The 15473-nt window shown below is 40.5% G+C and overlaps 2 protein-coding genes across 3 annotated transcripts in view; one reads left to right on the top strand and one right to left on the bottom strand.

The window, feature by feature from the left end:
- Positions 1 to 1672: 1672 nt before the first annotated feature.
- tsnaxip1 (translin-associated factor X interacting protein 1) lies at positions 1673 to 10077 on the bottom strand. Its single transcript, XM_078256167.1, has 10 exons — positions 9976 to 10077; positions 9687 to 9827; positions 9502 to 9595; positions 8885 to 9081; positions 8061 to 8202; positions 7082 to 7245; positions 6858 to 6971; positions 3916 to 4025; positions 3562 to 3685; positions 1673 to 2780 (listed from the first exon to the last, which is right to left on the bottom strand). Exons 2-10 carry the CDS (start codon positions 9765 to 9767, stop codon positions 2736 to 2738), a joined length of 1071 nt encoding a protein of 356 aa, XP_078112293.1. The 5' UTR covers positions 9768 to 9827; positions 9976 to 10077; the 3' UTR covers positions 1673 to 2735.
- Positions 10078 to 11096: 1019 nt separating this feature from the next.
- The window catches only part of ranbp10 (RAN binding protein 10), a 52465-nt gene continuing 48088 nt past the window's right edge, over positions 11097 to 15473 (top strand). The window contains exon 1 of one of the 2 annotated variants that reach the window (XM_078257771.1): positions 11097 to 11443. In XM_078257771.1, the coding sequence (XP_078113897.1) occupies positions 11245 to 11443 (199 nt within the window). In that variant the 5' untranslated portion in view covers positions 11097 to 11244. The remainder of the gene's footprint in view (positions 11444 to 15473) is intronic. The other variant, XM_078257769.1, reaches the window with a different exon arrangement.

The raw sequence follows: 15473 nt of genomic DNA, 5'->3' as shown, positions 1-15473 counted from the left end.
GCTTTTCTTTTTTTTTTTTTTTCCCCCCATCAAACTGGTCCTCAGATGCAGACATTCACATGTTGCCACACCAAACCAAACTCCTCTAGCAGGTGCTAATTGACAAATGGACAGGGAAGAGGAATTGACTGGAATGGAGAAAATACCTTCATATTACTTTGAGAATAGTTACTGTACTGCTTTCAGGGAGGATGACCAAATGCATCAACCTCCCTGAAATAAACTGTCAGGTAACTGGAATCCAGCTAATTTGGCTGCATACAGTAACTGAATTAAAACTCCTTAATCAACTATTAAGTGTAAACTAATCATAAAGCAGGGATCTTCAACAGGGGTCCTCAGAGTCAAATTATTGTAGGCCCAGTTTAATATGCAACTTCATTTTATACATTATATGGAGTAGGGGGTCCCTGCTACATGTCTCTTTCAGTTAAGGGGTTCTTGGCTTAAAAAACATCGAAGACCCCTGACAAGAAGTCATAGCGACTTGATCGTTTAATGGTGAGCAACATGAATTCATGACACATCCATGAGTCATGCATTATATCATCATGAGTCACGCATTAGTTAAACTATACTTAGTGACTATATGTAACTTTTTAATGTTACTGAAACTATAATTTTCCATCTGATGATCATAAATGACCTGTATCAGCAAACGAGCCTAACGGTGAAAAGAAAGCTATTTTATTAGTTTTTATGAATGCCTTTGCCCAGATCTGATTTTTCCCCCCAAAGTCACAAAATGATTTAGGGAAGGTAGACGGCGCTACAGAGCACACATTCTGACGTGTCAGACGTCGGGTTAACGCCGGAAAAGCCTGCGTTAGTGTATCTAGCCAGGTAAAGGGTAACAGGAGATTGCTTTATATAGGCCTAATTGTATTTTTATTTTAGAAGTTATCTTCCGTAGTTATGGCTGATACTGGGGCAGGGCCATCACAGAAAAAAAAAAAGGAAATTAAACGAAGAACTAAAAGGGAAAGTGAAAGACAACGGGCGAAACCAAGTCGGTCAGGCTTTCAACAGATGGAGACAAATGAAGCTCAGTGCAAATTCCTTCAGGAAGACTTTTATTAACTTTACTCACCACTATTAAATATAAAATATTTTCATATTTTTGATTGGTTTCCAGATATTGTGTTACGTCTAAGTCAGTTGTATGGACAGGTTGTCAGAATGTTTTGCGCACAACCTTTTAAAATCTAAACTCATTTTCAGCCATTTTTACAAAAGTAGTACAGTATATAGTTTGCAAAACGGACACCAGAGTCAAGTCTGTCACTTAAAAAATAATGTCGGTGATCAAACTCCAGCATTTAAAGTTACACATGTAAAAGTCAAGAATATAAAAACATCAAAATCCTCTGAATGTATTTTACATTGTGGCTGCGTAGAAAATGCTCAGTAAATTTGACTAGATTCTGGCAAATTGACAAGGCCACATTTTGGGTAAAAAGGACTGGAGGACATTTTCAAAACATGACGTCAACATGAACGGTAAAATTGGCATTTACAGATTACTGTACGTGACTAAAAGCAGCTTATCTAGGGTGGCCACGTTATCATTACCAGCACATTCATTAATCTCTTTCTCCAGACTATGTACTTCAAGGGCTTTTAAGCGTGGCTTGGGTCCTCACTGTCTTTATGCAGATGTAGTCATATATACCATCTGCACTGCTATCTGCCATCAAGCTGTAAGAACACAACACTATGCTTTACACACTAGAATGAATCATGTCCTTTTAGTGTTTCACAGGCTGTGGTGAAAGAACGTAAGCATGTATAGAGGAATATACAATATGTAAATTGTATCAGCTCTATAGATATCTTACCAAATACCATCTTTGTATACGGTTTTCTGTCTCCATTCATGTATTTACGTTGATGAATCAGCAGTTGGTAGATTTGTTTGAGACTTAGGCCCCCGTGTGACTTGTTAGTCTGCATCAACAGAAGTACATTTCCAGGATAACTGCCTGACATCCGGCGCGCTTAGCCTCCGCTCTGTGTTGCCGTTCTGAAACTGTCTTGCATTGCAGACTTTACGCCACAATGCTGTGGCGTAAGGTCTGCAATGCAAGACTACTTTAGCCCTGTTCTACCACAGTGCCTGTAACAGCCTGGAAATGTGAGATAGAAATGATCACTCAGACAACGAGGTTCTCTCTCCGGTAGCTCCACCGAGAATGAGGCATCGCGCTGAGAGCTCCCGCTTCTGACCTTGTAGACATAACTAATCAATCATGATCAGTTTTCTCAAGAAGGGGACACATGCTACAAGGTAAAAAAATAAAACCCCTAATTTGATGAAAAATGTATTGGAAATTAACGAGCATTTTGAAGTTGTAATAAATAGCTTAAGACCGCAAGAAACATACTAACAAAGCCATCTGAATGACCATTATACATTTATAGTCATTATTGTTTATCATTTTTATTTGGCAGGATATTAGCCCATTCTACAAGACACACCTGGTTAAAACATCAGTGTCCGGTCACTCAAATCACAAAATATCCCAACTGATATCCAGATTTTGATTAATGTACATTTGCAGTTATTTAAATATCAGGAACTGTTAAAAATGTATTGTGGGGCAATTGATAATCTGTGATTCAAGAATAAAGGTTCCATTATATACCTTCTTTCTTACCTATCCTTAATTGACAATCAATAAAATTAACATACAGTTGCTGGCATGAAATGGACTTGATGCAGCATTTTCTTCCGATTATTCAAGAGCTGGATGTAAGGCTGCCACACCAGATTCTGCTAGCTGTTGGAGCATGTCAAGAGAAAAATCTTAGGAAGTATCCAGAAAACTGTTCAAACTAAATTCCAAAAGTACAGTGCATTCAGAAGTATTCAGACCCCTTTACTTTTGTGACGTTGCAGCCCTATGCCACGAGACCTTCTACAGACGAGTGTGAGCCTTTCCACATCATGTCCAACCAGTGTCATTTGCCACAGGTGGACTCCAATTAAGATGTAGAAACGAGTTAACGATGATCAAGAGAAATGGAGGCACCTGAGCTAAATTTAAAGCAAAAGGGCCTGAACACGTCAAGATTTCATTTTTCTCTTTAATAAGTGTGCAAGAGGGGGTGTCTAACTGTGTCAATCACCACTCATGCACACACATTCCTTCTCCCTTGTGGGGGGAGGGGCTTACAAGACCTATTGGGCTTTCGCGCAAGGGGGGGAGGGACTGAGAAGTTGTCCATGTTCAAATTTTTTGGTCAAAGTCCAAGTCCTGGATCGTCACAATCCTACCTACAGCACCTTTAAACAATTAGAGCATGCTGCAACATAAAATGTGAAAGAATTGAAGCGGGGTGAATATTTTCTGACTGCACTGTGACTGCATATTTAACATGCAGTCACTAACTCCTGTACATTTTGAAGTGTAATTCAATGGTTTCACCAAATGAGAGAACAAATGTCTTAGAATACCTACAGATTCATGTTGTGGTAACATTTCGTGAATTATGCAAACTAAAATCAGCCTAAAAAAAAAAAGAAAAAAAAAGTGACACCTGTGCTGGTACTGTACGTACCAGGCTGTGGAGTCTCTGAGAGGAGATGGTGTCATTGCTGTTGTCTGGTTCACTTTGAGCCGAGGCCACAAGTTCATCTATTTCCTGATCTGACTTCAGAGGGAACGCTGTCCTCAGGGCCGCCCTACACATACATGGAGAAAACACTCTTGACAGAGAAAAACCAACAAAAACTTCTCTGCTGAAGGCTTTATTTTGGAAGTTTGTCCTCAGCTGAATATAGGTCTAAGGATAGAGGGTGTCATACATTGCACAGATAGTAAGGCCTCTGAGGCAAGTTTGTGATTTTAGGCTATATAAATAAAACTTCACTACAATTTTGTGTGCTCTTCTGTGTGCCTCTTTTTATATCACCTAAACTCCTGGACAGTGAGTGTGTTGCTCTCCGGGGCGTCCAAGTTGATCAGGTCTTTTAGGTTGCGAGACTGAGTCCGGCTTTGCCCTTGGGACACACTCTCATCCATCTGAAAAACACCACAGCTTTTAAAGAAACTGTTTAACATTTGGGGGAAAATGTTTCTTCACCTTTTGGCAAAGAGTTATCCGATACATTACATACTTATCATTCCAATATGCATCTTGCACAGTACTTTGCACTGTTAATTCTTGCACTTTACATCTGTCACGATATGTTAGAGACTTAAGTAGCAAGGCTTGGACCCAAATGCAGTTCAGAGTAGATGATGTATTAACAAAAGGACCACAACAAAAGGTGCCCAGAAACTGGCATAGCAAAAACCGAGTTCCATAGAGATAAATAATAAAAACCCCAGGGAATACAGCAACAAGGAACGCCGCAACAAGAAAAATCAACTCACCCACAAAACCCTAAACAGCAAACAATGATCCAACAAGAGACAAACGCGGAACAGGAACTAAATACACCAGGTAACGAGGACTAACACTGGACAGGTGACACAACAGGTGAAACAAATCAGGGTGGGGCAGAACAATCAAAAAAGGCGGGAAACAAACAAAGACAGGAAGTAACCTAGACAAGACAAGGGAGACAAGACAGACTACAAAATAAAACAGGAAACAGAACATAACAGAAAAACAAGATTACCATAATAATACGGAACAAAACCCTGACAACATCCCACTCCATGTGTACTTGTCTTGATATTATGTCTTAATTGTGTATTTGTATTTTTGTATATTATGTTGATATGTGCCTATATGTATATTGTTGTCTCTATTGTACAGTATGTGTCTATATTACTATTTGTCTATGTTTACTACATGCATATTTGTTGCATGTATAGAGAGTTAACACCTACCAAAGTCAAAATCCTTGTGTATGTAAGTATACTTGGCCAATAAATCTGATTCTGATTCTGAGTAGATCGAGACTTCTCTTGTATCTGTTAGTTCAATATGAAACTGGAATCAGAAAATGGTTAGCTTAGTTTAGCTTAGCTAAGCATAAGTAATGAAATAGGGGGAAACAGCTAGCCTGGCTAGTCCAAAGGTCAAAAAAATAAATAAAAAATAAAACACCAACTAGCATCGCTAAAAAATAACCATGTTATATGTTTGTTTTTATCTGTTAAAAAACCAAATTGTTGACTGTTGCACGACTAAAACAACTCTTGAACGGGCACATGTTCCACCAAAACAAGTTCCTTCCCGAGGCTATTTTGCAGTGGCACCGTCATAGGCGTCGATTTCGGTGGGGACCATAGACAGTACATAAGAATGGACCAACAGATCCCGTTGCTCTGGATGGAGACCAGTGAAGGATATTAGAAGCACTTTTCCGGTGAGCGCTGAGCGTTACTGCGCAGCCTCCAACTGAGAGAGACGACGTAAATGTGACGTGAGCAACCTGTCTGAAAGTTGTAAGTCTTCTGGTAGCTGTGCCAAGAGAAATCTCAATCATTCCCAATCTTGCAGAGACGGAGAGCGTAGGTATAAGTAAGGAGATAACATAGGCACAGGTTAATTATTGCTAACTAAAATGCTAGTTAACATTAGTAATTAAACTTAAACAGCTAATGTAAGTCAAAACTGCCTGCGAGCTTCTCCTGTACTATACGGTAATTCCTCTGGTTATGACACAATCGTTAGCCTATTTTTACAAAAACGTCTGCTACGGAGCCATAACGTGAGATACAAGGTAATGGAGCCTTTTATACATTGTCGTGTTTCTTTAGAAATAAACATTGGACAAATAGAGTATTTACACGCTTCAGATGTAAAGTTATTCGCTGTCAAAGTGGCGCCAAAATGAATGGCAGTCAATGGAATGCTAACGGGAGGTGATGGCTTGGTAGCATCAAAATGGCGCCACAGGAGCTACGCGTTCTGGGGAGAGGCTTACCCCCTTGGTGGGGACGCGTACCTATGAGATTTCGTCATGAGTCATTTTGTACCCACCACTTTTTTTTAAAAGTTCATAACACATATAATTCTTGAGTGACAGATGACAACAAATCCAAAACAATCTCTATCCCAACAGAGCAGGCACAGACACAGCCGCTCTGTGGTGCAGAACTACAAATATTGTGCTGCACAATATGACTGAAGCGCCTGCACCGTTATTCCACGGGACGGTGCTTAGGCTCAGCCGCCTGCACGCACTTCAACACCGCTCACTCTAACTTTGGATACACTTTTTTTTCTTACACATCTCCAAGGAGCCAGGGACTTTTGCTTTGTGTGTGTGTCTTTCTCAAAGATTGTCAGATTCCGTTTTTTTAATGCTTTTTGGGAAACTTCCCCTGATCTATAGGAAGCATTAACTCCATTCAAGAGGATTGTGTTGCATTGAAACCCCAGAAGTAACTATTTCCACAGTTTAACTGTTGTACTGTGACAGTGTTTTTTTTATCCTGCGCAGCTCCTCTCTCTGAGTCTGATGTCAGGTCATGTCACATTGTCAACATGGTACATAGATACATGAAGCAGAACATAGTGGTTCATATGTCTAATGCTTTTTGAAAACTAAAGGCTTTCTTCTTCATAAACTGTGTCGGACATCATCACATTTTTGTATACATTTTTATTCGTTTACATCAGTAAGCTACAGGACAGCGTCTTTCAAAACATGACCAGCGCGAAAGAGAATAAAATGAATGAATGCGCCTCTGTCCCCAGCACATTTCAAACCAAACTGACGCCCATGGGCACCGTGGCTCTCTGGTGCTTAGCGCCGCCCAAGTCGACTGTGATTGGTTTAAAGAAATGCCAATAAACCAGAGCACGGAATTCTGTGTGGACTAGCCAGACCCTCCTCCACAGCGCTGTGGAGGAAGGTCTGGCAATGCGAGACTAGTCAGGGTATTAACAAGTACCTGCGCAGTGATGGGGTCCTGTGTCTTGTTCTGCATGCTGCCACTTTTGTGGAGCTCCAGCAGGGTGTCATACTCCCTCTTCAACTGATCAAAGTCACCCTGCAGCGTCTTCAACTGGACACCACAGAAAATACAAAAACATGACCGTTAACATTTTAAAACTCTATGTATGTGTATATGCAGGCGTGTACTGTGTGTACAGTGTATGTGTCTATACGGGCCACCTGCAGGAGGTTCTGTCTGTGTGTTTGTTCCAGGGTGTCCCAGTTGCGTCTTGGCACGACATCCCAGTACTCTGCCTTCATCCTGTTGAGCTCCACCTGGGCTTTGGTCAGGTCTTCCCGACACACCTTCAGAGCGAGCTGCAGCCCCACAGGGTCTTTTGCCTCTTTTTTTTTTTTTACAATGAAAACATAATACTTAAATTTAGATATTTACAGTTTAGGTTTTTGTTTGAGCCTTTTATTTTGATTTCTTTCATAAATTCCTAACATGAGAGGTATCGGTATTTTTGTTTGTTTTTGTTTTTTGCATAGGGCCAGAATATTTCAGGATTGGCTTTATTATAACTGATTCTTTGAGGTACTCACCTCAAATAGTGTTTTCATATTCCTTTTTGATGCCAGAAAGAAGGGGTTGGTAGAGAGGTATCGGTACTGCTTAGCATTATTTGGGAAATATGCTTTTGCAATTTGCCTTCTTGCTGAGTTTTCAGTAGAAAAGTGCATAAGCATGTTCCCCAAAATGTTAAACTATTCCGTTACAGACTTTGTAAGAGCCTTAACCATAAGTTGTAAGTCAGCGGGCAAAGTTTTAAGGAATACAATATAATAAACATGTGTACGGTTTCAAGCTGGGATGCAACTAAATTATGTTCATTATCAATTAATCTGTCCGTTATTTTCTTGTTTAATCAATTAATCATTTGGTCTATAAAATGTCAGAAAATGGTAAAACATGCCCATCACATCCCAAAGCCCAAGGTGAAGTCTTCAAATGTCTTGTTTTGTGCAACCAACAGTCCACAACCTAAACATTTTCAGTTTACAATCGTAGAAGACTAATGAAACCAGGAAATATTCACATTTGAAAAGCTGGAACCAGAGGAATGACAAATTGATTATCAAAATAGTTTCAGATTCATTTTCAGTTGATTGACTGATCGACTAATTGAATAACGGACGATTAGTTGCAGCTCTCTACCAATGTTGTCATCTGCAGGATGCTCCTCCTTCACAGAGCCTCTTGTTAGGTCATTGAGCTTCCAGATCAACAGCTTGCGGGCATCCCGCTCCTCCCTGTACTGCAGATACTGCTGGGAGAGTTGAGACTGCAGGCAGTCCACCTGGAAAGGCATAGAAGATAGTGGGGTGGGTGAGACAAGATTAGGGCTGGGTAGCGATACCAATACCGTGACTTTGATACCGGTTCCTAAACGATACTTTTTTTCCGATACCAATTTGATAAAACAAAAAGAAATTACAACATAACGGCGCAAATGTATTTATTTATTTTTCAGCTCCTGCTACGTGAGCCCCGTCTCTGTGCGTAATTTAGAGTTTTTCCTGCGTGTCTCTACGACGTGTAACGTTAGACAGCCAATCACAGACATTATTAGATCTTGGTATATATAATGGTGCTGCATGCTTCTACCATTATACTACCATTATATTGGCTCAATGACGCTGGTGAGATTTACTCCCTAGGTATTGAAATTGGGTATTGAATGACGAGGCATTTTTCGATACTCGATACTTTAGAGGCAATTCGGTCGGTGCCTAAAAAGTGTTGGAGTCAGTACCCAGCCCTAGACAAGATAGTGAAAATCTACCATTGACGTTACTATCTGAACTACAGGGATCTCCACCTGTGACCCTAAATAACTTTGTCATACACGTTTGAGATCAGGAAAGCACATGAAATACATATTTAAGATCATATTTAGGAGAGTTGTATTCCTTAAAAAGCCACATGAATGAATAAATAAATTGTGGTTAGAACACCCCTTTTACAAGTATGTCATGTACCACCGCCTCCATAGCCTTTTGTTTCTCCCTCATGGCCTCAATGTGCCTCTGCAGTTGCTGCTTCTCCCTTTTCAAGGCTCCAATCTCAGCCTGCTCCTCTGCCCAGCGAGCTTGAATCTTCCTGTCACATTCCTCTGTCACTAGCCTCAGATGGGTTCGCAGTGGTTCCAGTTCTCGGATTTGATCCTGCAGATATGCTGAACAGATGTAAAATGCAATAAAATGATCTATCATTCATGGAACTATTATGGGCTGAAACAAGTATTTGGTAAAACGAAACGCAAATGATTTGAGCAATTTGAAGACGTCAATCACTTCAGGATCTGAGAAGCTGTGATGAGCACTTTAAATATTTTAGAGACTATATGACTAATGGACACACTGACAATGACAATGGCAATTTTATTTATGAATACACGTAAACTCAAAGTGCTTTACATTAAAAGACAAAATATAAAAAATAGAAGCATAAACAACAAAAATGAGAATACAGTTTAAGCATTCACACAAGAAGACAACCTACAACAAATTAAAGCAAACAAAAAACAAACAAGTATGACCATAGATTCTTAAATAATGAAAATGATCAGGCCAGCTTACTCATAGAAGGTACTGACCTAAAGTGTTTTCATATTCCTTTTTGATGCCAGAAAGAAGGGGTTGGTAGGTTTTGAACTCTTTGATGAAACAACCAAAGACATCACGGTAGACCTGTAGCCAAAGCAGATTAAGATATATGAGTACTTTCTCAGACAAGAAAATGTTTGTATAGTATGGCAAAAAAAAAAAAAAAACATAGCACCTGTAGTTTCAGTTCCTGAAATGTTGGCTCATGTGAGCTGATTGTATGCAGCTCCTTGTTCACATAGCTCTCCAAGTGCATCAGAAGTTGAGGCTTTCTCCCCGGGCCTGCATAAATGTAACTGCTACCTGTCCAGCACAACTATAGGGTTTATCACACACGCACACACACACACACACATACACACAGCTACTAGATCTATTTTTCACATTCAATAATAAAGTAGGCTTTATAAGTGAAATTCTGCCAGGTTTAATGAACCTCTACTGTAGTTACCTGGTTTGCTTACCTTTCTTGCTGCAGGTTGGACAGAAACAGCACCAGCACTTTCTCCTTCTTGCCCTTCCTCTGATGTCTGGACAGTGTCATTTTGTAGTCTATGCTCATATGTAAGTCTAAAATAAATAAATAAATAAATAAAAGACCAAAGATACATTTAACATTGTAGTTATGTTAACTCTAGCTATATATAGCAGGCTAGTTAGCTAGTTGCAGCAATCGACTAACGTTAGCTGCAATATTTTTGCTTTATGAATCTCAATCTCAATCACTTGCCTTTGTTTTTGTGACGGAGTTAAAGGTGGGAATTTAATATCTTTATGTGGTGACATCTCTAGCGGCTATATGAAAGCCAACATGACATAACAACCTCTTGTCCTTTTTAAACTGCTGAATGTGGTCCGTTTAGCTTTGGCTTTAGCACACAGATCACAGCATTGTAACATGGTTCCCATGGTAACGAGGAGGAACACGCTGCGTGCAAGACCCAAATAGGAGACCGAGGCGCGCCTAAACTATTTTTTATTTATTCAAATTATGTAAACTTTCCTTTTAAATAGAACATATAGAAACGTTCTAACCACGGGAAACGCGTGTATAGGGCAGGCCATCAACGCTGACTAGTTTCCAATAACAAATATGATGAATAAATAAACAAACAAACAAACAAACGGGCAACTACTTTATAAATATCACATACAAATAATAATGAAGTGACAGAACAGAAGATACCATATGCCAAAATCACATGAGTAGAAACTCTGTCTTTAGGAGTAACATTAGGAAAATTTTGAGAAAAATACACGTTGTGTTAGTTCTGTAAATAATGCTGTCAATTAATTTTCATCTAGCTAAATATGTGTGGAATGTTACACGTTCTCCATATGTGGCACACACACACACACACACATATGGATAAAACTAGAGATAATGATAAAATTATATAAATGTTCTAAAAAAACGGTCAATACATTTACACAGCTGAAAAACTACATTTCCTAGCTACCTTTCTCGATGGAAGTCTTAAACCAGGATAACGGTAGTGGAGCTGTGTAGTCATTATTAGGGACAGTATCATAAAAGCGAGCGTGCAGCTGAACTACAGTACCCAAACGACACTGTTCCAGCCTACAGTACATTCTGCTGCTTATCCGGGGATGTCACACCGCTGCTATTTTCTCCCCTCAGTCCTTCTCACTCTCAGCCTACAGCTCAAGCGGACTGACACGGGGCTTTGGATAGAAAGAAACGGACAATAAGATACAAAACAGAGGCCAAAATGGCAGAGCTTGGAGCGGGAAGCCTGTCGTTAGGGGATCCTGCTTTTAATTATCAGGAACACGAGCTGAACGAGCGGCTGAAACGGCTGTACCCGGCTGTGAACGAGGAAGAGACCCCTTTACCCCGATCCTGGAGCCCCAAGGATAAATACAGCTACATTGGGCTGTCACAGAACAACCTGCGAGTCCATTACAAAGGTTAGAGAGCTGGCTTAGTCCTGATGGTCTGACAAGTAACGTTAACGTTAGTCACAATAGCAGAGGGTCTCAGCTCAAATCTGTCACTGTGTTGTCTCACACTCTCTCTCACACACACACACACACACACACACACACACACACACACACACAGTATGCGATTATGTTGATTGTGTACGCGCGCGCGCGCGTGTGTGTGTGTACTCCTGGTAAATCTAGTCTGAGCTGCCTCTCCTGTCCTGTAACCTTGCTTTGTTTCACAAATGAGCAGAGGAATGCCCAAATGGGTGACAGTGAACTCGCTAACCCTGACAGTTGGTCTTATTACCACCTCACTGAAATTCACCTTCAACAACGCGGCTCTCCTTTGTTTATTTGCCGTTTATGACGTTATTTGTTTGTAGTAAACTGTGCATCTGACGTTCTCTGTAGTTTGTACTGGAAGTGGGCATTGGCAGCAATAACGACGCATAGACAAGGCTATGTCAATAAGCTAACTAATGGTATTTAATGTATCTAACGTTAGCAAACAGCAAGCTATCTCATACAGCAGTTGGCCTTGTGGCTAACTAGCTAACGTTAGCTCCTTGTAACTAACATGGATTTAAATAAACAGTAAGGTAAGCTGGCTACAAGATGGACACGAGCCAAACTTGTTGTTAACATATTACCACGTAGCTGAGTACTGAGGGTAATGCTGCAATTGTTTAGTTTTTGACAACAGCAAGCACCAAAATAGAATAAATATGGCATTGTTTTTTTCTCGCGTGATTTCAGTGGCAGTGTTCTAGAAGTCTTTTCCAGAATTCGTAAATCATTTTTTTCCGAGCCTGGAAGCAACCGGTCCAACTCCATTCAGATCTGTACCCTGAGCTCAACAACAGTCTCATGTCCAACCTCCAGCAGGCAGCAGCTCGATTTCAACAGCTGCTGTGAGGGAGGAGGCCTCTGCGCATTACATTAGGCCAATTGTACCGATCTTGTAATTCATCTTTGTATCGTCAGATTTCGGCATTTTCACAATATCAACAACTTTACTCGTCAGACGTATGTTGCAGTCAATCACTTATTCAAATGGCTAAAACCGGTCAGTATGGACTGCCAGGCCCATCAGCTGGATTTATTATATATCTCTCTTATCGTTCTTAAATCAAAACAAGATGACTGTGTGAAGTCCTGTTCTCAGTCTTTTGCCTGCTCTCTTATTTTTCGTCAGGCGACACGTCAGGGCAGCCCCCCAATAGCTGGCAAGCTAGCCCTGCATCTCAGGCCAGGCTATGAAAAATCTCCACAGAGGCATTGCAAGGCCACTTTGGGCCCTGCTGGCTGTTTACATCAGTGAAACATGCAGAGGATAAGAGGATGCAGGCAGGCTGTGTAACCTATTTTGGAAAGCTTATTTGGCATATAGTAATAATCCTGCTGTTTGTGAATAGCAGGGAAGGCCTTTTATTTGTTAAAATCAAGACTCTGGCAGATATAACCCAAAGAATATTTGATGCATAATGGATCAGTTCCCTGCTGTTGATATGACCAGTGGTCAAATTTAATAAAGCCTACATTCTGCTTATCAGTGTTGTAGATTGCATAATTTCTTTGTGGATGCGGTGCTCCATGTTGATCCCAATAAAGATGTGAAAAAAAAGAGTTGTGAAAAAGCTTTTTTTTTTCATCTAGCCTTACATTATAATCAAGGATATTGAGATCCTGGCATTCTGTCTAGAGTTACCCATGAACTTGTCACAGCAATGGAATTGGCACAAAATGATGAATGGGCCCATGTATTTCTGAAGATAAGACATGTCATGTCATGTTGGGGTCATTTATGTAGGGCACAGTCTTTATGTGGCACAGTCTTTATGTGTATGAAAAGTGCACAGATTAAGTGATCCTGCACAATTGTTCAGGGATGATGTATAAATAGGTCTATTCTGGATTGTGCAGGATACCTTTTCTCCTCCTGGTAGTTTTAGCTCCTGCTCTCTTCCCTCACCCTTGTGGTTTGAATTCTATTTTGACCAATTTGTGCCAATTTTCTCTGTTTAAGACCACACAGTGTCTACCTAGTCCTGCTGTGCACAGATGGATTCATCTACCCAGTCTCAACAGATGCATACATAAATACACAAACACTGCAACACACAAACTAATGAACTTAGTGCGAATGATTAAATCAATTGAGTGATGTCATTTTGTTTTTAACGAGCGCTCTGGTCCATGAAGGATTCCTCTGCTTTATTTAGATGTAGAGGATTTCATTGTTCTTTTTAATAGGCCTTAAAGGGCCAGTTCACCTCAAAATCAAATATATATATATTTTTTCCTCTTAGCTGTAGTGCTATTTATCAATCAAGATTGTTTTGGTGTGAGTTGCCCAGTGTTGGAGATATCGGCTTTTCTTAACAAAAACGTGTTTGCTGTAAGTTCCGACAGTATTCTTCAACCGTTTATATACCAACTTATAATATACCTGTTGATCTCTGCACCTTTTTTCCATCGTTGAGGCATTATTTTTTTCCCGCCCTAATGTTTTGTTATTGGCTGATAATACTTTGCTGTGATTGGCCATCTACACCGGGCGGACCTGGTCACTGATCGCTCAGCGCTATGTCCCATGTTTCATTTCTCTAAATGGTTGTAGATCTATCCAATTACGTCCAGATGCATTTTGGTCTACCCCTTGGAAATCAAAAATGAACTGAGAGGTTCCAGAAAGCATTTGCATTTTGGGTGAGCCCAAACATGCTGTGAAGGAAACACATTTTAACCCATTTGATCCTATCCTTTTAGTGACTACCCAAATAGTCTCACATTGCCACAGCGCTGCGGAATAAGTTCTGCTAACACCATGTATAGATTCTAGGATAAGAGAAAAATCCGCTCTGGGTTATTTGCATTTCTTTAAACCAATCACAATCGTCTTGGGCGGCGCTAAGCTTCGGACGCAGCGACGGCGGCTCTGCGAAATAGTCAATTCTTCAAGTCTTCCTCTATAATACCATTCAAATTTCATTTGTTATTTTTTTTAATATTCGAATATTTAATGCTCATTTGCAGCCTGTTATTAATATGTACTATACTACTCAGGCTTATGCATTGCCAATGCCACTTTAAGCATGTTGTTGTTGTTACACGTTCCGTCCACTAGAGGGACAACCAGCAATAGCCTGGCCTTGAAGGGGACCTACGTCATGGCGCATTGGATTTCTGGCACGCCACTCTCTGTTTACATTATTTTCCACCCCGCACACAGCGACAAACACAAATCAACAGAGAACTCTCTAATGAAACATTATCTAACACGCGTATTGAAGCGGCTCTGTTGTAAAGACTAACGGTCCTCGGTTAGCACAATGACATCATGTTAAACAGCACAGCCGAAACAATTTGTCATAAGTAACAATAGTGTTAGCCACAATGCTAATGGAATTGATAACTAGCTAAGCCAAACGGTGCTGTCACCACTATTTTAGTGATTTAAAAGCAACCTGTTTCTTGCAGATTGTCTCGTTACTGAGAATACAGCTGTAAGAAGGTAATGCTGTAGGGCAGCTAACATTAACTTTAGCTGTCTCCATGAAGCTCCCAACTAAGCTCCTATAACTCGTGACGCATGTTAAAACTATTTCCCACCCTTCTTCCGATTTCCAGCCGAAGCCTGTCACTCCCCCCTGTACTAACATTACTCGGTACGTAACGTTAGCTCACAATGCCTTGGGTTTCTCACTCCCGTAACTTTTTGTTCATCAGACGTGACATGATAAGTGGGAGATTAGCTAACGTTAGCCAACCTACATTCAAATGACTGTATATTCAACTTTCGGAATTCGTTCCAACAGCCCTTAGGCCGGTTACACACTGGATGCGTCGCGCGAGCGTGTCAGCTGCGTGGCGTTTCCGTTTACATTTCGGCTCCCATGTTAACAGGTTAGAGGCTAGCTTACACACTGCCTGCTTGACGCGCGTTTTCAGCGTGGCTGCGTGCCTGCTAGAAATAGAACCAACGCCTATTTTTCAAGCGTGTTGGAAG

The sequence above is a fragment of the Sander vitreus genome, chromosome 8, assembly GCF_031162955.1.
Source record: "Sander vitreus isolate 19-12246 chromosome 8, sanVit1, whole genome shotgun sequence".
Taxonomy (NCBI): Eukaryota; Metazoa; Chordata; class Actinopteri; order Perciformes; family Percidae; genus Sander; species Sander vitreus.
This window is presented reverse-complemented; position numbering and strand designations above follow the sequence as displayed.

Excerpts from the sequence above, each read along its gene's own strand:
- tsnaxip1 (XM_078256167.1), bottom strand. The coding sequence starts at position 9,767 with ATGCACTTGGAGAGCTATGTGAACAAGGAGCTGCATACAATCAGCTCA. Across the intron at positions 9,082-9,501 it reads GGAATATGAAAACACTTTAG|CATATCTGCAGGATCAAATC; the intron begins GTCAGTACCTTC and ends ACATCTGTTCAG. Across the intron at positions 2,781-3,561 it reads CTCAGAGACTCCACAGCCTG|CTAGCAGAATCTGGTGTGGC; the intron begins GTACGTACAGTA and ends ATGCTCCAACAG.